Source organism: Oncorhynchus masou, chromosome 12 (assembly GCF_036934945.1).
Source record: "Oncorhynchus masou masou isolate Uvic2021 chromosome 12, UVic_Omas_1.1, whole genome shotgun sequence".
NCBI classification, from domain to species: Eukaryota; Metazoa; Chordata; class Actinopteri; order Salmoniformes; family Salmonidae; genus Oncorhynchus; species Oncorhynchus masou.
In genome coordinates this window covers 35,317,202-35,340,081 of record NC_088223.1, presented here as the reverse complement: position 1 = coordinate 35,340,081, position 22,880 = coordinate 35,317,202, and the positions used below count along the sequence as shown (strand labels likewise).

At 42.8% G+C, this 22,880-nt stretch overlaps 1 protein-coding gene across 4 annotated transcripts in view; it reads right to left on the bottom strand.

Annotated features, from left to right (window-relative positions):
* Positions 1 to 22,880, bottom strand: part of LOC135549929 (semaphorin-6D-like) — a 136,300-nt gene that overhangs the window by 36,596 nt on the left and 76,824 nt on the right. For all 4 annotated transcript variants that reach the window (XM_064980326.1, XM_064980329.1, XM_064980327.1 and 1 more), the window contains 2 exons: positions 20,249 to 20,375; positions 1,435 to 1,655 (listed from right to left, as the gene is read on the bottom strand). In XM_064980326.1, coding sequence (XP_064836398.1) covers positions 1,435 to 1,570 — 136 coding nt within the window. In that variant the 5' untranslated portion in view covers positions 1,571 to 1,655; positions 20,249 to 20,375. The remainder of the gene's footprint in view (positions 1 to 1,434; positions 1,656 to 20,248; positions 20,376 to 22,880) is intronic.

The following is a 22,880-nucleotide window of genomic DNA, read 5'->3' as shown; positions in this document are numbered from 1 at the left end:
CTAGTCATGTCCTGTTCTGTTCTTCCTGTGAACGGTATCCAGGTTCGGGAGGCCTGGCTTGTTTCTAAAAGGTCAGACTAGGGGAAAGTTAATGAACAGAAACCTCTGCTGGTCCCTGCTCTCCTGCTCTAGCCGTCTGTGTCCAGTCCTGGGTCTTGTTCATTAAGGCACGCAAGAGAAAATGTGATGGTTTCTTATATTGTCTGTTTTCATCCGTTTGGTGCCCAATGAACACAACCCTGCTGAAGGGTAAATAGAGGTTTGATAGAGGCATAGTTTATTTGGCTTGGGATGAGTGACCTAATATTTTTAAAAAGTGTCTGCTATTGTATTTCTGTCATAAGCAATTTGCATAATGGCAATTATTAAAGCATATACTGTAGCTGTACGATTAAACTCAATTCATCTGCCCGAAAGGCTTTGTTTGGACAATACAACAGGAAATCTGATGACTAGGCAAAAGTGTTCATTAAATGATAAGACTGTTGGCATTTCGTCGATGGCAAAGACGGCATCAACTCGCAACCTGCAGAGTGAGGAGACGAATATGCTCTAACACTAAACAAAATGCCCTTGAGAAGTCCACTCTCACAGTTAGTCTAGCTAGGTCTGATTGTGTCGTTTCCACTGTTCGATAAGTCAGGAGATCCGCAATGGATCTGCTTCAAGGTGTTACCTACTACATTCAACAGAGATGCGATGATATCAGTCTGAAATGTTCAGCATTTTACCTCGACTTTGATTTGTGCATACCGATAACACACTGTAAACTCCCTTTCGTTCTTTGTCCCCCTCTCTTTCCGAGATTCCAAGCTGTTGACCTAGCAAACCAACACCCATTTAATGCCGTGGTGCCAATGCCTTAGCGACTCTTTTTCCTTTGCCACTCTTTATCCTCCTTTCTCACACCAATAATGTATTAGACCTGCCCGGCTCATTAACTATCATGTAAACCATACCTCCTGTAGCCGGTAGACCCACATATAGTGGAGTACTTTAGGAAAACAATGCCCAACACCCACTCAAAAATCAATGATGGCCATTTTGAGTGTACATCTCTGTTCACAATCTTATTTGGGGTTTAATTTGCACAAGACCGTTCATCCACACTCATCTCCTGTGCAGGCCAAATCCACAGACTGACTTTGGTCCATCAATGTTTTAACAAGGTAGCATTAGGGCTCTGAGCCAGCCTTAGGCAACGCAAATAGGGAATGTGTTTCATTGCGTGCTGCTGGAGACAAATACCACAGCAGTCTTCCTCCCCTAACTCAGTGGTAGATCTATATGTCACATCATATTAATGCACTCTAACTACCAGTCTCGTGCTACTAAATGAATCCCCTTATATCACTGAGGAAAAATATGCAACATGGCATCACTTGGCCTTTAAAATAATTTTAAGCCAATTAGGGGGCTGGTGGGACTACTCACGCTCCCATCGGACAACGTTGATTGGCTCCAGGTCTTTTGGGAAGGGCGGGGCTGTGGCTGAGGTGCACTGTAGACAGGAAGTGAGTGTGAGGGCTGCCACCAGGAGGCGCCACCTCGTCCGTTCCGGAGGGACCATCTTCAATGAGGAGAAGGGGGGTGGGTAGCAGCAAGTGGGGCTTCAGCAAGTCATGGTGTGTGGCTCAGATCCACGGGGGCCCTGTCTGTGGAAGGTAAGATTGAAGGAGAAGAGAGGAATTCAGTTCAGTCAAATGAAAAGGGGTCAGAATACAAACAAATGTTGCTTGACTCTGCATGATGAAAACCCATTTCATATCTCATACTGCAGATATGTAAATGTTCTGTCACATATGTAATTGCTCAACTTAGGACATTTTCTCAATTGGCTAGTGGTTTTCACATATTCATCGACTTTAATGAACACATTGAGGAATCGAAGTCTATTATTTGAATGATACAATTTCAGGACAAAAGATGCATTTTTAGCGTGCATTATCTAAGCAAAAAGCTACCATTATGATTCATCATAGCGTAATGGCATTTAAAGGTAACACAGGAGCTCAGATCTGGGAGCAAAACAAAATGGATTCCTCATTACAATTTGGAAAGTAATGCACAAAAATAAATCTCACAGGACAATTGATTTGTGTGATTGTGTATATGTTCTGGTCTATCAACTTATGACACCGGCACCAGTCCAGAACTCGTCAAACTAATCAAAATGTTAACACTAATAAGTAAAATAAATAAATATCCAAGGTCAGAGACACCAGGCTGTTTAGGCGGAAATATTAACGATCAACTTCAGGCTGTCTGCTTTCGTCAAAACAATATCAATGAGGAACGAACAGTTCAGGCTGGAACCCAGATGGTCTTAACGGCTGCTAATGTCAACATCTGCCTCTTAGAGTGTTAACATACTAAGACACACAACCAGAGTGATTGTGGGAAAGGCCATTCTGTCGGAGATACAGTACACATCAGTCCAATGGACCATAGAGATGCATTCATCTACATTTTTAATGAGTCAGTCCCACATTAAAAACCAAGTAGATTGCACAGAGCAAGATATACATGTTTTACAATTACTAGGGTAACATACTTGGGTAACATCCTGATTCTCTGACTCTTTCATGAGGAATACTGGGAGGAATGCTGCTAGCAAGAGGAAATGAATCCTTAAGTTAGGCCTGACTCTACACACACTAGGGACTGGACGTTAGCATGCCGCGCTAACTACATACCCTCCCAAAGTCAACAAACAACAGGAGCACTCGCCATCAATATCAATTAGCCTACGCCATTCTCGTTTAGATTCCGAGCAGGTGTTGTGCTTAGCCGCGAGGTCAGCCAGTCATGGCCCCCCGCTATAAATTATAACGATTAGCGTCTAGTCGTGTTTACAGCGTGGCTCACAGTAGCCTCTCTACTCTAAAGGATTACACCCACTCAGACACTAAATACCTACTGCTTCACTACTGTCAGACTGTCGAGAAAGTAATGGATGATGAGGCAACCTGAGTTGTCATTCAATCGATGTTTGGGAAAGTAAGTCTGAGGTAATTTTTGTGATCACATTACACAAAGAGGGGAAGTGTTCAAACCCCCCCCCCCCTGACTAGCATAATCAGTACGATACATCACAGGTACTGTAGTAACTGCAATGTTGTTCTCCAGGCCAATATCATAAAACAAAAGAAACAATGTTGTATATTTTTTCTGGGTAAGCCAAGGTCATATAGGGCTCCTGAGTGGTGCAGCAGTCTAAGGCTCTGCATCTCAGTGCTAGAGGCATCACTACAGACCCTGGTTCGATCCTGGGCTATATCACAACCGGCCGTTGTGCGGCGCACAACTGGCCCAGCGTAGTCCGGGTTAGGGGAGGGTTTGGCCGGGTTAGGCCGTCATTGTAAACAAGAATTTGTTCTTAACTGACTTGCCTAGTTAAATAAAGGTTAAATAAAAAAAATATAGTATGACTGTCTGAGCTAAGGCCCAGCTGATTTCAGTCCACCTTCAGCTGACCTCGCAAGCGACTTGAGGAGCTAAAAGTGAGAACATGCATTCCCATTTTCTCCAATAGAGCGGTTGCTACAGCACTGCTAAGAGCTCCCAGCTGGGAGACATAGACCCCTGAGACAAAAACTCACTCTGGCTCTTCAACTGGTTCTCTATTGTGGTGGCGCCTGCCTGGGTTGTGGCAGTCACAACTGTGGGGAGATATTGCAAGAGATCAGAAGTATTGTATGAAGCCGCAACAGGAGACGGCTGAAGCCATCTTGGATTGATTTAAGCGGTTTGCTTCTGTTTGCTATGCTAAGTGTTCTAAATGTATAAAGACCTGTCACCAGAGATTAACAATCAAAAGTTTAGTATTTGGTCCATATTCCTGACTAAATAAACTTTGTGACTCTACAAACTCTACAAATATGGGAACAAATACTACAGTATTGACTACTTTAATACACTAAGTAAATGTGTTTAAATACGAGATACACCATATATACAAAAGTATGTGGACACCTTCAAATTGTGGATTTGGCTATTTCAGCCACACCCTTTGCTGACAAGTGTGTAAAATCGAGCACATAGACATGCAATCTCCATAGACAAGCATTGACAGTACAATGGCCTTACTGAAGAGCTCAGTGACATTCAACGTGACACCGTCATAGGATGCCACACAAGCTCACAGAACCAGACTGCTGAGTGCTGAAACTCGTAAAAATTGTCTGTCCTCAGTTGCAACACTTACCGAGTTCCAAATTGCCTCTGGAAGCAACGTCAGCACAAGAACTGTTTGTTGGGAACTTCATGAAATGGGTTTCCATGTCCGAGCAGCCGCATACAAGCCTAAAATCACCATGCGCAATGCCAAGTGTAAAGCTTGCCGACATTTGGCTCTGGAGCTGTGGAAACGCATTCTCTGGAGTAATGAATCACGCTTCACCATCTGGAAGTCCGGCAGACGAATCTGGCTTTGGTGGATGACAGGAGAATGCCATCTGCCCCAATGCATAGTGTCAACTGTAGAGTTTGGTGGAGGAGGACTAATGGTCTGGGGCTGTTTTCATGGTTCAGGCTAGGCCCCTCAGTTCCAGTGAAGGGAAATCTTAACCCTACAGCATAAAATTACATTCTAAACGATTCTGTGCTTCCAACTTTGTGGCAACAGTTTGGGGAAGGCCCTTTCCTGTTTCAGCATGACAATGCCCCCGTGGACAAAGCGAGGTCCATACGGAAATGGTTTGTCGAGATCGGTATGGAAGGACTTGGCCTGCACAGAGACCTGACCACAACCCCATCGAACACCTTTTGGATTAATTGGAATGCCAACTGCGAGCCAGGCTTAATCGCCCAAACTCAGTGCCCGACCTTACAAATGCTCGTGGCTGAATGGAAGCAAGTCTCCATAGCAATGTTCCAACATCCAGTGGAAAGCCTTCCCAAAAGAGTGGAGGCTGTTATAGCAGCAAAGGGGGACCAACTCCATATTAATGCCATGATTTAGGAATGAGATATGGTGTCCACATACTTTTGGCCATGTAGCGTACATAAAGTGCTTTCATTCCTAAACAGTAAAACAGATATGTATGAAAATACCCTCAAATAAAAGGTGACACTCTGTACCGTTGCCTCACATGAAACATTTTTTATAGATTTAGTTTTTTTGGTACTTTTACCCTTTTCTCTCCCCAATGTTGTGGTATCCAATTGGTAGTTACAGTCTTGTCTCATCGCTGCAACTCCCCTACGGACTCGGGAGAGGCGAAGGTCAAGAGCCGTGCATCCTCTGATCCACAAATCAACCAAGCCGCACTGCTTCTTGACACAATGCCCACGTAACCCCGAAGCCAGCCGCACCAATATGTCGGAGGAAACACTGTGCACCTGGTGCCCATGTCAGCATGGAAACCCTCCCCTAACCAGGATGACGCCGGGCCAATTGTGCGCCGTCCCATGGGTCTACCGGTCACGGCCGGCTACGACAGAGCCTGGACTCGAACCCAGAATTTGTAGTAGCACAGCTAGCACTGAGATGCAGCGCCTTAGACCACTGCGCCACTCGGGAGGCCCAAAACATTTGATCTCAAATCCAAAATGCTGGAGTATGAAATTAAATGTTTTGCTTCACTGTCCAAATGCATATTGAGGAGAGTGTAACTAGAGGTTCTTCTGTTCAAGCAAAAAGTTAGCTTCCCTATGTGGAAAGGGGACCAACTGCAGGAATGAACTATGAAGCAAAATCCTGGAAGGATGTGCAGGCTTTAAAAAGGAAGAGTAGATATGGCTCTCCCCCTGACATTCCACAAGAGGCATGGGTGTCAGTCACCCTACCGCTCAACTTCTCAACCCTCTCACTGCGGTCACTGGCGCACACCAGGGGTTTTGGAGCAATCGGAAAACCCCACTTAAGCTGAGATTGATTATGGTCCATGAAAACCACTCCGCACGCATCCACCAGCTTCACAATTACCTAAACACATCTCTGTTATGTACATCATAGTCCCAAAACCTCCCCTTCACTTTTGATTTGTCAATGCATGGGAATGTGGCTCCTCAAACTGTGTGTTACTTCTTTCGAGGGACCAGTCCAACTTGTTTTCAGTCTTTTTTTCACTGTACTCTCTGCTCTGTGAAAAAAAAACGATGGAATCGGGGATCGTTTCCCGCAGACTAAAACGGTGCCTTGGTTAAAAGGGGTTACAATGACACACAGACAAATAGTATTAGATCTAGAGACTTTAGAGTTTAGGGAATTGCTTAATTTCCTCTCATTTGCGACCCATATTACTGCAAAGGCTGAGGGTAACACCTGGTTTGAAGTCAAAGGCAAAAATTATAGTAGGGGAGGGCATCATACTACATCAAGGAGTCACGGCATTTGTGAGTTTGTTTGTTAGTTAGTTAGAGAGGGGAAGAGACAAATTTGAGATCCGCATCCGGCAAAGACAAACTTGTTTCGGTTCAGGCAGTCTTCCCATTTGACGAGCTTGCCAACGGTGGGTGTGTGTCATTCCATAGCATTAGATTACTCCCTGCTTTGACAGCAAGCATTCATTCACATGTACTTACGTCACTGTTATTCACTCGTCATTTGCAGTTTTTCTATGCAAACTCTACAAAACTCTCGAACACCCCACATATCTAAGCTAGCGTAAACACAGCACCTCAGGACATGCAATGCTATCTACAGTGGGGCAAAAAAGTATTTAATCAGCCACCAATTGTGCAAGTTCTCCCACTTAAAAAGATGAGGCAGGCCTGTAATTGTCATCATAGGTACACTTCAACTATGACAGACAAAATGAGAAAAGAAATCCAGAAAATCACATTGTAGGATTTTTAATGAATTTATTTGCAAATTATGGTGGAAAATAAGTATTTGGTCACCTACAAACAAGCAAGATTTCTGGCTCTCACAGACCTGTAACTTCTTCTTTAAAAGGCTCCTCTGTCCTCCACTCGTTACCTGTATTAATGGCACCTGTTTGAACTTGTTATCAGTATAAAAGACACCTGTCCACAACCTCAAACAGTTACACTCCAAACTCCACTATGGCCAAGACCAAAGAGCTGTCAAAGGACACCAGAAACAAAATTGTAGACTTGCACCAGGCTGGGAAGACTGAATCTGCAATAGGTAAGCAGCTTGGTTTGAAGAAATCAACTGTGGGAGCAATTATTATGAAATGGAGGACATACAAGACCACTGATAATCTCCCTCGATCTGAGGCTCCACGCAAGATCTCACCCCGTGGGGTCAAAATGATCACAAGAACGGTGAGCAAAAATCCCAGAACCACACGGGGGGACCTAGTGAATGACCTGCAGAGAGCTGGGACCAAAGTAACAAAGCCTACCATCAGTAACACACTACGCCGCTAGGGACTAAAATCCTGCAGTGCCAGTCGTGTCTCCCTGCTTAAGCCAGTACATGTCCAGGCCCGTCTGAAGTTTGCTAGAGAGCATTTGGATGATCCAGAAGAAGATTGGGAGAATGTCATATGGTCAGATGAAACCAAAATATAACTTTTTGGTAAAAACTCAACTCGTCATGGAGGACAAAGAATGCTGAGTTGCATCCAAAGATCACCATACCTACTGTGAAGCATGGGGGTGGAAACATCATGCTTTGGGGCTGTTTTTCTGCAAAGGGATCAGGACGACTGATCCGTGTAAAAGAAATAATGAATGGGGCCATGTATCGTGAGATACAGGAGATACTTCCATCAGCAAGGGCATTGAAGATGAAACGTGGCTGGGTCTTTCAGCATGACAATGATCCCAAACACACCGCCTGGGCCACGAAGGAGTGGCTTAGTAAGAAGCATTTCAAGGTCCTGGAGTGGCCTAGCCAGTCTCCAGACCTCAACCCCATAGAAAATCTTTGGAGGGAGTTGAAAGTCTGTGTTGCCCAGCAACAGCCCCAAAACATCACTGCTCTAGAGGAGATCTGCATGGATGAATGGGCCAAAATACCAGCAACAGTGTAAGACTTACAGAAAACGTTTGGCCTCTGTCATTGCCAACAAAGGGTATATAACAAAGTATTGAGATAAACTTTTGTTATTGACCAAATACTTATTTTCCACCAAAATTTGCAAATAAATTCATTCAAAATCCTACAATGTGATTTTCTGGATTTTTTTTCTCATTTTGTCTGTCATAGTTGAAGTGTACCTATGATGTAAATTACAGGCCTCTCTCATCTTTTTAAGTGGGATAACTTGCACAATTGGTGGCTGACTAAATACTTTTTTGCCCCATTGTAAATCTAGAGGGTCCACAATGAATTTCTGTAAGCACAACACCAAGACTAACTCTTCACTGCTTGAATAGATTCAGACGGGCTTGAAAAAACATTTGTAATTCAATTTCTGGGACCTCTGGGTTGTAGTGAATTGAGAGTGTGAAAGGTTTTTACAATGCAGGAGCAAAGGAAGGAGAATTGGGGGCTTTGCCACTCATTTAGCTTAAAGACCTTGGGGAAAAGCTACATGCTCTTAAATCTGATTTGTGGTGATCAGGGTTTAAGAATATAATCTTAAATGGGAGAGGGACAGCTTGAGGGTACTATAAAGTGTAAGCAGAATACCTGTCACTATCACTGGTTGGAAAGACCACCTTGAGGCTTAACATAATCATTGACCTTCAATTGGCCAATTGGCACCTAATGTTGTGACTTATTTCAATGCTACCGAGGCCTAAATGCTCCTTATCTTCCAGTCACAAAGCATGTCGTCCATGCCTAGCTTATACAGTTGAAGTTGGAAGTTTACATACACCTTTAGCCAAATACATTTAAACTCAGTTTTTCACAATTCCTGACATTTAATCCTAGAAAAATTCCCTGTCTTAGATCAGTTAGGATCCACACTTTATTTTAAGAATGTGAAACGTCAGAATAATAGTAGAGAGAATGATTTATTTCAGCTTTTATTTATTTCATCACATTCCCAGTGGGTTAGAAGTTTACATACACTCAATTAGTATTTGGTGGCATTGCCTTTAAATTGTTTAACTTGGGTCAAACGTTTCAGGTAGCCTTCCACAAGCCTCACACAATAAGTTGGGTGAATTTTGTCCCATTCCTCCTGACAGAGCTGGTGTAACTGAGTCAGGTTTGTAAGCCTCCTTGCTCACACACGTTTTTTCAGTTCTGCCCACAAATTTTCTATAGGATTGAAGTCAGGGCTTTGGATGGCCACTCCAATACCTTGACGATGTTGTCCTTAAGCCATTTTGCCACAACTTGTAAAGGAAGTATGCTTATGGTCATTGTCCATTTGGAAGACCCATTTGTGACCAAGCTTTGACTTCCTGTTGGGATAGTGTTCTTCGGATTGCAAGCTTCCCCCTTTTTCCTCCAAACATAACGATGGTCATTATGGCCAAACAGTTCTATTTTTTGTTTCATCAGACCAGAGGACATTTCTCCCAAAAGTACGATCTTTGTCCCCATGTGCAGTTGCAAACCGTAGTCTGTTTTTTTTATAGTGGTTTTGGAGCAGTGACTTCTTCTTTGCTGAGCGGCCTTTCAGGTTATGTCAATATAGGATTTGTTTTGCTGTGGATATAGATGCTTTTGTACCTGTTTCCTCCAGCATCTCCACAAGGTCCTTTGCTGTTGTTCTGGGATTGATTTGCACTTTTCGCACCAAAGTACGCTCATCTCTAGGAGCGGTATGACAGCTGTGTGGTCCCATAGTGTTTATACTTGCGTACTATTGTTTGTACAGATGAGCGTGGTACCTTCAGGCATTTGGAAATTGCTCCCAAGGATGGACCAGACTTGTGGACGTCTACAATTTTTTTCTGAGGTCTTGGCTGATTTCTTTCGATTTTCCCATGATGTCAAGCAAAGGGGCACTGAGTTTGAAGGTAGGCCTTGAAATACATCCACAGGTACACCTCCAATTGACTGAAATGATGTCAATTAGCCTATCAGAAGCTTCTAAAGCCATGACATAATTTTCTGGAATTTTCCAAGCTGTTTAAAGGCACAGTCAACTTAGTGTATGTAAACTTCTGACCTACTGGAATTGTGATACAGTGAAATAATATGTCTGTAAACAATTGTTGAAAAAATAACTTGTGTCATGCACAAAGTAGATGTCCTAACTGACTTGCCAAAACTATAGTTTGTTAATAAGACATTTGTGGAGTGGTTGAAAAACGAGTTTTAATGACTCCAAGCTAAGTGTATGTTAAACTTCTGACTTCAACTGTACGTACGGTCAATCGAGAGCAGGGGTTGGACGCAAAATTATTTTCCAAATAGTTTTGTTCTGAACAGAAGCTTAATTTTTTTTAGTTCCACAGTTCCGACCCACAAAATAAAGTTTTGAACAGGCCCAAACTCCAAAAAATTAACACTTTATTTATATAGTTCCTTTCTGTTTTTTAAACCTCAAATCTTTCTTTTTACATTAAGCTTAACATTACATTTACTCACAAATCAGTGTGGATAGACACAAGCTATAGCCTAGTCGTTTATATGCGTGATGGACAGATAAGTGTACGGCGCGAGATGTGACTGAAATTTTGCGGGTGGGGAGAGAGCAAGAGAGGGTGAATGAGGAGGCTTGGATTGAAGCATTGTGCATCTTGTTATGACATGCATTACCTAAATTAGGGTAACAATATTATACCTACGGAGAAGCGGCTTCTATGGACAAGCTTTGAATGTCTTTTGTATTTCCGAGAGTTGGCTTAACATTAGACCAGAGCTAACGATAACAATCTTGTGTGTGCAGAGCGGCACCAGAATTAAAAATATGTCTTACCTTTTTGTAGTTAACAAATCCAATGTCAAGCGTGATAACTATAGTATCCTTTAACTAGCATTGAAAAAGTGAATCCATTCTTCTCCAATTAAAAATCTCTCCCTACACTGGAATAGATTTCTGAGTGAGAGTGAGGGCTTTGCATAGGCACTTTGTTGCGTATTTTGTGTGACTGAAAAAAAAATGCCCAGAATATTAACAGGTTCAACTGATTTTAAAATAACGGTTCTGTTCCATAACAGTACAGATCACTCTCGGTTCTGATTCTGTTCATCAAACAATTTCGTTCTTTTACGGTTTTCTGTTCTGTTCCCTGAAATGGTTCCAGCAGAAAGACAGAATCTCAGTGTCATGTGACAAAACAACGTAATCCTCTAATACCGTCTGGCGTATTTCTCTTGCCTTTAGTTACCCGTGGCAGAAAGTCCAAGGAAATCTTTCAACAGCCTAAAGGTTCTGTGAAAAGCTGTGGTGGGCCCCTAATGGTGCTGGTGGCTGCTAACATGAGTGAACTTTACGGGACCCTGGCAGACACCGTGGCTCACAGATTAGCAGAGACGGGGGTGTGTTGACAGGACTCTACCCGAGCAAAACGCAAGTTAGCCTTGGAACGGTCAGATCTCAACTGGCAGAGACATAAATGAAGGGATAGGAAGGATAGCATTGGAATGGTGCTGATAGCAACAGCCTCTTACGAAGTATGAAGAGGAGTTTTAGTCTGTTCCCAAAGATATCTAAGTAGCTTATCTAGTCCTGTGTGTGCGGACCTGTGAAAGCATTTCGCTAAATTAACGTAATGTCCTGTAAAAGGTTGAGAATATCAGTGGAAAATCTTCAGCAAGCATTAACATATTACACTCAGGGCTTATCAAACACGCACACAGCAAAGCAGCAAGTGTGTGAGAAGCTTGGCAATCATTCAAATACACTTTTGCAACTGTACTGGGACCTGTCAACCAAACCCTAAGTGCACCAAAATAAAGTGTGCCATTGATATATTGACTGAAATATCCAAGATCCAGGCATATAAACATCATGCTTAACATTTCTAAACTGCATGGGTACATTTAAAGATGGGTTTAATGAACCTGAGCCTGAAAATTAAACAAATGCAGTACACGTGCCCTGTGATGTCATCTAAATGCACACAGTTGCATTATGAGTGGTCATTAAAATAACTGATGGTATTACATACGTTTCTGCTTCCGAGAAAGTTGTTTGTGCTTGGAGACATCAATGTTGTCCGTAGCACAAATCAATTGCTGCATGTTCTATGCAAAACAAAAAGTATTTTTTTGACAGGAATACTGATTAGATGGTATTGACCATTGCTTGTGTTGAACTTGAGTAACCTTCATGAATGAAGTACCTATCTACTGCTATAGGTCAGTTTTTGTGTGTGAATTGATGCAAGGGACAGCTATCTCTGTGTGTGTGTGTGTGTGTGTGTGTGTGTGTGTGTGTGTGTGTGTGTGTGTGTGTGTGTGTGTGTGTGTGTGTGTGTGTGTGTGTGTTATATGTCAGTGTTCAGCTCCATGTGTGTGTAATTTCCATGTGTGTGTGTGTGCCTTGCACTGCTCTTTCCCGTTTTCTGATGATCCGTAGGACATGGCTATCCCCTTCGCTAAGCAAGTCAGCTGCCAATCTACTCCTTGCCAGTCGCCACCCACCTGCCAAAATCCAAGTAACTGCTTTGGCGGCAGAAACAAGATCTGTCACGGAACCCTGGCACGACCTGGGAATATCCCAGTGGTCAGCGGCTTTGGTGGGCGGCGTCTCCTTTTGTGCTAATTCCTCCATTTCCTCCCCACAGAGGGCCAGTACCCAGCCAGGCAGCCTTCGGGGATCATTAGGAGGCCCTTTAAAAAGATGAGCGCTAGCGTTTTCCTCTGAGCATCACAGCGTCAGCTCCACCACGCACACCTGAAACCGCCAGGTCCAGACAGGATCATTTTAGGATAATGTGATGTCTGTGTTTTGTTTTTCTCCCCGGGTCTCGCTTTCTCTTTCTTTGTTTTTCTCAACGGGTCGGTTTCTCTCATTCTGTCGCTCTCTTGTGTTATCCTTGTTTTTCCATAAACACTTAAAGCTCGAACAAACACTGAGCGATTATAAATGCATATTTTCTCCGTTTCTCTTTCTCAGCCATGCTTGCTTGGTGTTTCACACTTAACAACGCAAGGCTTTTGTGCTCAGCAACAGAGGTATTTGGCTGTTATGTCATAGAAGTAGAAATAAATAGCCTTGAAACCAAATCTAGTAAAACATGAGATGAAACAGGGAAACCCATAAAACACGTTTTGTTTCAAAAGATGGATAATCACTTTTTGCCTCACATTAAAATAGAGAAATGGCCTGACCACTGATCTAACAGAATGTGTGGGGAGGGGGAAGGGTGGAGGAATCAATGACCAGCCATGGCTGAGTCTGTAGTAATGTACTTTCACAAAGAGGCTTTGGAGAATCACAAAGGCGCCATTAAACATCTGTACAGACTGCACTACCTTTCCTCCAGGATAAAGAGGTAAAGCAGAAAGGAGAGGGTTAGGTACAAAGCAGAGCTCCCCACTTCCCGATATCCTCCTGACACAATAGAATGATCGCTTTGTACGAATGCTTTTCCATTTTACCGCAGTCTATGCAAATTCACGTTATGAATCAATGGGATTTATCTGTGCACTTCTTAAGCCCTCCATTTTGAATACGGCGCTAGGCAGCGTAAAATGCAACGGCCTCGCCTGCTCGCTTCCCAGCGCTCTCCGCTGTGATGAAATACTTCATCATTGTGTCTGCTCTTACATTGTTGTGGCATCTTACAGACTTTACAGGGTACCAACTGGCAAGGCGTGTTGTTAACCCGAAACGCATAAGACTGTTTATCACGAATGGTCTCTAGGTAAGAGGAAAACCAGGTAAAAAGGGCTGATCAGAGTTGAACCTGATTAAAAAATGCAAGATCATTCCTCTGGCTCAATAGGCCTAAAATGGATTTGAATTTGGTAGAGACTACAGACAACACAAATCATATCAGTTCAGTTGTCTTGATATACAACAAAGCAATGCACTTTTTTTGTGAATGCTTGCTCTTAAAAGTCCTTCACAGAGAGAGAAAGTGTTTACTTAATTTTTTTAAATATTGTATACATTGAAGCTTTGGCAATATTTATGCAATGTTTCTCATGCAAATAAAATAATTTGAATTTGAAAGAAAGTCTGTGTGTGAGAAGGAAAGAGAGAGAAAGAGAGAGGGATATAATGTGTTCACTCTAAAATAGAGAGTGCCTTGAAACACGGCACTGGACCGTGAGAGAAAAACTGGGATAAGCTTTCATCATGGCAGCTAATCCAGCAGCCATCTTTCACTGCGTGTGCTTGGTGTCACGCTGAAGGACAAACACCAAAAGAACCTTCTCTCCTAGAAAAGAGACACAGAGAGTAAAATGGGAGAGAAAGGAGGGATGGAGAGATAGAGATGGATGACATCAGGATAGAAAGAAAGAGGAGTGCATTGGAGAGAGACCACATGAGAAAGCGAGAGAGTGATCATCAACAATGAAGACAGTACACTCCCAACCACACACATACACACAGCTGCAGAGAGACGGGGGAGACAAACAGTCCTGTTTGTAGCAGGCGGCTAGCAGGCGTGGCATTAAGCCGTGGCAGAGGGACCATTAAGTGTGAGCATGTGATAAATGCACTGGGCTCCACAGGCCCGAAGATCTCATTACTCTGTGTGCAGTAGAGAGCTGCAGAGGCATCGCTCATGAAGGGTGGGGGATCCATTGGCTGTGTGTGTGTTTCTGAGTGCATGCGTATGTGTGTCTGTGTGCAAGCATATGTGTTTGTGTGTGCTCGCGCACATCCACCTGTGTCCAACACAATACCATTCATATCAGTCATTGACTCCCATTCATATTTCTTCGGCACCGGAGGGTGTAGCCTTTTGGGCAATAGGGTACAGTGAGAGGGGAGGTGGCGTGGTAACATTAGCCCTCTGTTATCGGGCCTCTCTTGGAAACACAATTTATGGTCTTAGCGTCTCATTCCGTTGCCCCTCCTGAACTCTATTTCTGCCCTTCTCTTCTCTCTTGGCTGACATCTGTGGAATTTCCACAGGCGACTCCAAAGTCGCCAAGCAGAACCACTTTGGGGACCAGGGAGGGCTGCATCAGACAAATAGCTAGCGGAAAGAAAGAAAGAGCCAACGTTGCCTGGAGGAAGGAGGCGAGGGGGGTTTTGACATTCTATGAATTAAATATTTGAAGCCAGTTGCCCTCAAGAGGGCCAAGTTAGAAGGGAAATGTGGATACCTAGTCAGTTACACAACGGAATGCATTCAACCGAAATGTATCTTCCGCATTTAACCCAACCCCTCTGAATCAGAGAGATGCGGGGACCTTCCTTAATCAACGTCCATGTCCTTGGCGCACTAAAGACACTTTAAAGCGTCTTTCATGCAAATGTAAGAACAAAGTGCGAGAGCAGGGCCCAAGAAACGACTAAGTCACTATGATTCAGATATCATTTCATGATTATTTTATCGACTTTGTTTGGGGAAGAGAGGAATAATTCCATTTTGGAAATAAACGGGGGACCTCGTTTTGCATCGCATCAGTCATTCCCCTCTTTGCTTGTCAGAGAGAAAACATAAAAAAGGGGAGGGCAAGAGACTGTTAGTAAACTGTTTGAAAGAGAGTGAAACTCAATGGAAACGAGGATGCCGAACAACGAGTGATGGTCGCTAAAGACAAGAGGCGAAAGATGAACGCCAGAACTCCGAGGAATGATTAGACAGATGAAGGGTTTTAAAAATAGCCTCATCAGGGAGAGATGAAAAGCAGGTTTCCCCCCCCCCCACCCCATCCTCTTTTTTTCCACTTTCAGATTCTCTGACATTTTTCTACCTCCCCCTCTCTCTCTCTCTCAATGCTATCTCTTCTGCTTCTCTCTCTTCAATCATCCTTCTTTCAAATTCGGATCATTCCTCAATGTCTCTTGAACTCAAATCGCCAGTCTTTTTGGCTGTACTTCTGTTGTTTTTCTCTCTTCTCCCCATGTCACTTTGCTTTCTCCCCTCTCATTTTGACCTAGAGCCTGCTGCTTTGGTCCACTTCGTTTGATGCCTTTGTACTCAGAAAAGCCTATGACACCACGCATGTCATGCAATGTTATGTTATACAACCCTGGCTTCTGATCCCAGGACAGTTCCAAACACATTGATCCTCCTCAGAGAAGCCAGCTACTGTACCAGTCTCATCTAGGGCATATTAACTCTGTCAACAAAGGATGACATTGTCTTTCTGTACTCAGCCAAGCCTCTCACCACGAGTCCATAAAACACTGTCTGTGATAGTAGAGCTATCATAGATAGGTAGAAAGGATTGACCGTCCTCATTCTCTTGAAACGACCGACACCCAACTGATTCTGCAACCTTCCTGAAAGTGCACGTCTCTGAGCCTTACCGTTTGTGAGAAAGTGGGTGTGTATCTCTTTGTGTATAGCAAGTGTGTGTTTGTGTGAGCCCATAGATTGCTCCATTTTCCTATAACTTTCCGCATTCATCAGTCTCCTTTCACAGTTTGTCAGCGTGTGTCTGTGAGCAGATAGGGACAGAAAGCTGTGGCCCCATTTGTTCTAAAAATAGACCAGTCTTTAGTGTCCCTAACACTCGGCTGGACCGGCTGACGCAGCGATAATTGGGGGGAGCTGAAGGCAACAGTGAGACATGGGAGTGATTACCGAGCAAGAGGGCTTTGAATCACAGAAGTGCTTTTCTTTCTGGGCTCTGCTCCCTGGTGGAGATGCCACCTAACAACTAGCCCTGTCAGACTATAACAAGATTTCAAGTGATTGGTGTGTGTCAGTGTGTGTTTGTGTCAGAGCAAGTGGATGTATGCATTTCTGTGTGTATGTATGCATGGTGTGTGTTAGTGTGGTTGAGAGCCTCAGTCCCCCTTCTGCGTCACTTTGAGAAAAAGGTTGTGTCATGCCCAGTGATGAGGACATCCCAGAACTGGGTTTCTGTGGTTACTCTCTCCCTGGACAGCCGGCTGTTGGGGAATCGATACTTTGACCTCCAGTGCTGTTCTGTGCCAACGTAGAAGTACATAATGGGAGTGCTCCAGGTGCTAGAGTGTGAGAGCTAAGTGCCTGTTATCACCAGAGATGTCATCTTGCCACCTGCATCGGAAGCCAAAACGTGACTGCTCTCTTCTGCTTTATTGCTATACTATTGTATAGTCTCGTTCTTCTTCTCCTTCAGCCTTTTCCACTAAGTCATCCTCCTCTTTTTCTCATTGCTATTTTGCATTAGCTCTGCTTACCATGGGCCGGATTCACAAAACATTATTAAGGAAAAAAATAAGAAGTTCATAAGATAGTAAGTGCAATTCCTCAAAATGTTCTTAGGAATTAATTGTTTTCTTAGGAAATATCTTCTTATGTGGCATTGACATTAATGACATGCTTGAAACCAATAAACAGTCTTTTTGACAGAGATGATGGGATTTGGCCCACTATAATAAAGTGTTGATATTTACATTTTATTACATTTATTTATCTGCTTTATGTCTCAAGATGTATTTTTTTTATCCATCAGACTAGCTATATCAAAAACAAAAATGGATTACCAAGGAAAGTGCAATAAAAACTTCAGCAAACAAGAGCTTAAAGAGATGGTGGAGGAAATAGCAGCCAGGAAAAAGATTACTGTTGGGGACACTCGAAAACTGCCGGGTCACTGCAGTGACCAAAAAGAGAGGATGAGAGAATCTGTCTTTGACATCGGGGGTATGGAAAGGGACAGTGACTCCGCCGTAAAAAATAGTAGTCCGACATTAAGTTGGCAGCTAAGAAGGGAGCTGAGAAACCATTCATGTGAACCAGCTGGAGTAGAAGGTGTTGTCCATGATAGTAGAGAAGGTGGTAGAAGGACTATACGACTGGTAAGTTACGTACAGTAGCTACGTTAGCTAGCTAACGTGTAACGACATTATAGCCAACATAGCTAACGTTAACGTTACATTTACATTACATTTAAGTCATTTAGCAGACGCTCTTATCCAGAGCGACTTACAAATTGGTTGTTAGTTAAGTTAGCCATGTTCTTCTTTACAAATTAACGAGCTAACGCTAGCTATTTAACAGATCTACAATATTGTCATATATTGTTAATTACGAGCTAGCTAGATAACGCACGTTTAATTTGTTTTCTTGCTGTTTTTAAAATGTCCAGTAGCCAACTGTGTCTGTGGCAGTGGTGCAAGAAAACATTCATAGTAACAAAAGTATCCATTCGTCACAAGACAAGGGTTTAGCTGATTGAAAACCTTGTAGATGACAGGTGTAAACCCCATAATCAAAAAAACACAAAATTCAGAATGTACAAAGTGGACATTCTACACAGGGTCAGTATAATTTCAATGTCCTCCCTTTTGGCTTAAGGTATGCCCCATTTATCAAATGATTTAAAACTTGGGATGCACGATATATCGGTGAACATATCGGAATTGGCTGATATTAGATAAAAATGCCAACATCGGTATGGGCCCGATGTCTAGTTTAACGTTAAATTATTATGTGACGTGCAGTCATATTCAGGTCCTGATTGGTCAACAAGCTTATTTGACATGACAAATAGTGTTATTTGACGTGTATCTTTTTTGACATGCAAAGACCCAAACGGCGTTCCATAGAAATCCTGCTTGAGAATGAAACGACTGAACAAATGAACAACGCAACAGCACAGCAAGTAAGTGAAAGAAATAGGTTTGGATTATGTTTTACTGGTAATTGGGACAAATGTAAATGCCAATAAAATAACTTTTTGGTCAGTCTAGTGTGTGTGTGTGTGTGTGTGTGTGTGTGTGTGTGTAACCTATTTAACTTGGCAAGTCCGTTAAGAACAAATTCTTATTTACAACCCGGACGACGCTGGGCCAATTGCACGCCGTCCTATGGGACTCCCAATCACAGCCGGATGTGGTACAGCCTGGATTCGAACCAGGGACTGTAGTGTAGCCCCTTGCACTGAGATGCAGTGCCTTAGACAGCTGCGTGTGTGTGTGTGTTAACTATTTAACTATACTAGAAGCTTAAAAGGCCGCTAAAATGTTAAATATCAGTTATCGGTATCAGGTTTTTTTTGCAAGGAAAATATCGGATATCGGCATCGGACAAAAATGCCATATCGGTGCATCACAATTTAAGACTGACCCTATGTTAATTAACCACTCAACTGGTTGTTAGTGAGGAAAGGCTACCCCTGCAATTACATTTGAGAATAATCTCACGTGTTTTTCCAGTGGCCTGATTTAGCTTCAGCACAGCTGACAATTCAGGTGAGCCAACATTCTATCCAAATACTGACTAAAATTAATTGCTATGGCACGATGGCTGACAACTCGTCAACACTCTGGCCCAAAACGAACAGGGTTTCCCCACACCTGGGCTGAATGGTCTACCCATGACTCTGTTGAGTGTTACCGTGTCTATTTTCACCTTTACTCTCGGCGACCTTCCCTGTACAAAGCTGACCTCTGCACACCTATAAGTGCAGCAGTCTCATTCAAACCCACACAAAGGGTTCTGCCAACATGGCTGATAGGAGGACAAGAGCCGCGAAGAGACCCGTCTGTCCGCAAAAAGAACCTCTCCACAGCCTGTTAGCTAACCAAGGCCGTCTAGTCACTCAAACGGACTTAACGAAAGTTGAGGGCAATGGAGTAGTAGAGCTGACATTGAAGTGTGCTGCTCTGTGTGCCTGTGTCATTGGGCAGCCACGTCCTTGCGTGTGCAAACTATCGATGGTGGGGCAAATCTATAGTTACATGTCAGGATCGAATTTATTTTTACAATATATCGTATCATTTTGACAATAATCTCAATATTATTTGTGCGCTAGTTGGTTGCACCAAAACTCCCAATATTTTTCTTTCATAGCTTGTTCTCCATCTTCTTTTTAAAAAGGGCGGCAATTTGTTTTAAGCACTTTTTTTCCATGGCGGATAAAAACTAGTTTTCTCATGGCTCTCTCTTTTCCCTCCGCAGCAGACACATGGTAAGCAATATGTTTGGAACATCGAATCGCAATAAAATCACAGTATCAAATCGCAATACATATAGAATCATGAGAATCGCAATACATATCGTATTGGCACCTAAGTATTGTGATAATATCGTATCGTGAGGTCCCTAGGCAATTCCCAGCCTTAGTGCCAACTTTGAGAGAGATCCGAGTAATATCGTTAGGGCCACACACAATGGACTTAGATAACCATGTATCCAGAGCTTATACAAGTACTACCACTTTAGATATTGTGCCAGTAACTACATCACAGTTGTGATCGACATTGCTATAGAGTGATTACAATACTTTGGCTTTGGGACTTTGCTGATCGAATAAAGTGCATTATGAAATCAAAATTGCTAGGCTGAGAACAGAAGTGCTCAAATTGAAATCTAACCATGTCCTGCAATAGGAGAGAAACTAGTTGATACTCACAGTCTAGAATCAGCTGAGACTGGCAGATGCAATGTCCAATCAGTCACTATCGTCGAAGTTCACAATGGTTCAGGAAGAAGAGAGGGAGGTGGGGGTGGACCCCCGCAGAGTGGTCCTCAGCAAGGTTCTGCGATAACAAGAACAACATTAAATCAGAAACGTTGACTTTTATAAACACACAACAAAACGGCCCCATCTTGTTTTCGCTTCACCCCTCTGACTGTCCAATCCAGAGTTTGTGATTGTGGTTAAGGAGACAGAGTGGGAGTGAGAGGGCCTGCTAATGTGGCATATAAACATCCTGATAAACAGTTAACCGGGAGACATTAACAAATCCATCTGTTTGAGGTGCAATGGAGGCCAAGAGTAGGGCTGCGTGGTTTAACTGTGTTTTACGATATACCAGTATTGATACACGGATTGGTTTGGGTTTTTACCTTCTATAATGGTATTTGAATGTTTGGTTTATTAAATGTGATGCACCATGTTTAATGTACATTTTTATACTTTACTTCACTACTTGAGTCATCTCCCTCCGCTCTCTCTCTCGCCATACCGCTTTCAACAGACCTAGCCCCACCCCCTGTCACTCAAGGAGCGCATTTGTTGTTCCTCTACCACGAGACACTTGCGTTCAGTCTGCATGGTCAGTGCAGCACATGCAACAATGTTGATGACAACGATGCTGTTTTCACTTTGCTTCTTAATATACATTCACTAGTGTTCTATAATTACACTGTTAGTTTGTGTTTCTTACATCTGAAAACAGCTGGTTTGTATTTCCTTAGCAAGTTGGGCCTCAATCTTGTTAGCCACTAATGCTAATCGCTAGTCTACTGGCTAACTAGCTAATAAATGTCAGAGCAAACGTAATTTGCTATACAGTGATGGTGTAGACATAAATCAGCATGTTGTTTGTGCAACAGCATTTTCAAAATCAAAAAGAGGAATACTGTACATGAAGCATGAATATGTAAGCTACATGAAGTAGCTAAGAGAAAACATTCAATGTAGTCAAAGATTCTAAGGTCCTCTAGGACAGACAACACTTTGGATCCTACCCTGACACAATAACTCCTCCCTGGCATTTTCCTTCGTTGTCATGTCAAACACCGTATTCAAGTGCCCACTATTTAGAATTTGTACTTTTAAAAACATAAAATACAGTCATTTTTGGGGGTAAATACCGTGACATGATATTTTAGCCATATCGCACAGCCCTAGCCAAGAGTGGATGACAGTCAAAACCTCAATGGTGACCTCAACATGGTCCACTATTAGTAGGGAATGGCGGTCAGTGGCATTAGGGTTGCCTGACGACATCCAAGTAAATAGATCTGTATCATAAAATGATGCCACAATCTGGTTGTCGGCAAATTTAGCTATTTTAATTCCAAAAAAGATAGTTCTTTATCATTAGAATAACATAATTGCTTACTGAGCTATTAGATGACCCTATTAAACAAAAACAATCTATGTTAAAAGTAGCCTATTTCCTGGATTTGACATACTAACTTTTTTACTGGAGGGAACTTTTTTGTTGAATAACCTTTACTAATCAGATTTTTTAAAGGAAGTCTTGGTCCAATTATAATTGAACTTGACTAACGAGCGTGAGCTCAAGAGTTAAACACACAACGAAGACCCACAGGAGACTGGCTGAGGCTCTCTAATCTAATTTTACCAGAGGGAAACATGACCACTGAGGTGAGTCCAGAGAAAACCTGCTACCGTAGCAACCTGCTAGCAACGGCAACCCAGAGAGACCACCTGGCCAATAGGAAGCTGAATAAGAGATGAATCCAAAGGCTCTAAACCCTCAGGCCTGTAATGGCCCCATTGTTTTGATCCGGCATCCAGCTGTATTATCCTGTCACTGGCTTTTTATCTTGTGCTTTCTCCAACAAAACAATGTTTTGGAAGGTTTTATCCTGATTTGACCTGCCATTGTTTGGGTGTTTTGCCCATGTCACCCTTTGCTGCCTTTCCCATTCTCAAATCGGTCCGTCAGCTCGACTTCCTCTGAGTCAGGATTTGTAATACCATTTTTTTATTACACCCCGAGCCTAGTTGTTGCCTTTCTGTTGATCTACCATTTCTTTATCAATCAGTCTTTCACCCAAAGTACACACTCTTTCTTCGTTCCGGTGCCCTTTCATTTCAGAAGTGCCTTTGTTTATATCGCTTGTCCAACGATAATGGCGTTCTCTTTATGATCTTTTTACACTGCCAATGGGTTTTTAGTACAGCATGTCAAATCTTAATTGAGTGTTGGATGCATGCTTAAACAAGTTGTCTACAGTATCTGTCTTGTTGTTTGATTACTGGATGAATTGGTTGTTTGGCTATCGCCGGGCAGTTGTCTAGAGCTGTGCTTTCAATGGCTTAATGTGTTTGGCCAATGAATTACTCCACTGATGTATTTGAGATTTATTGAGAGTGTTTTGACTTGGGAGAAAGTAATGGCATGCTAAGACAGAGATCAATGCAGCTTGCTTGGTCATATCTCCAGCCATTCCAAAGACATTCTGCCTGTCCTCATAGACAGAAAGTTTGGGTCATGGAGAGATTTTTCCTGTTGATTCCCAGTTTCACTCTAGGCAAGGCAGTAGAAAATCCTCTACAATAGGTC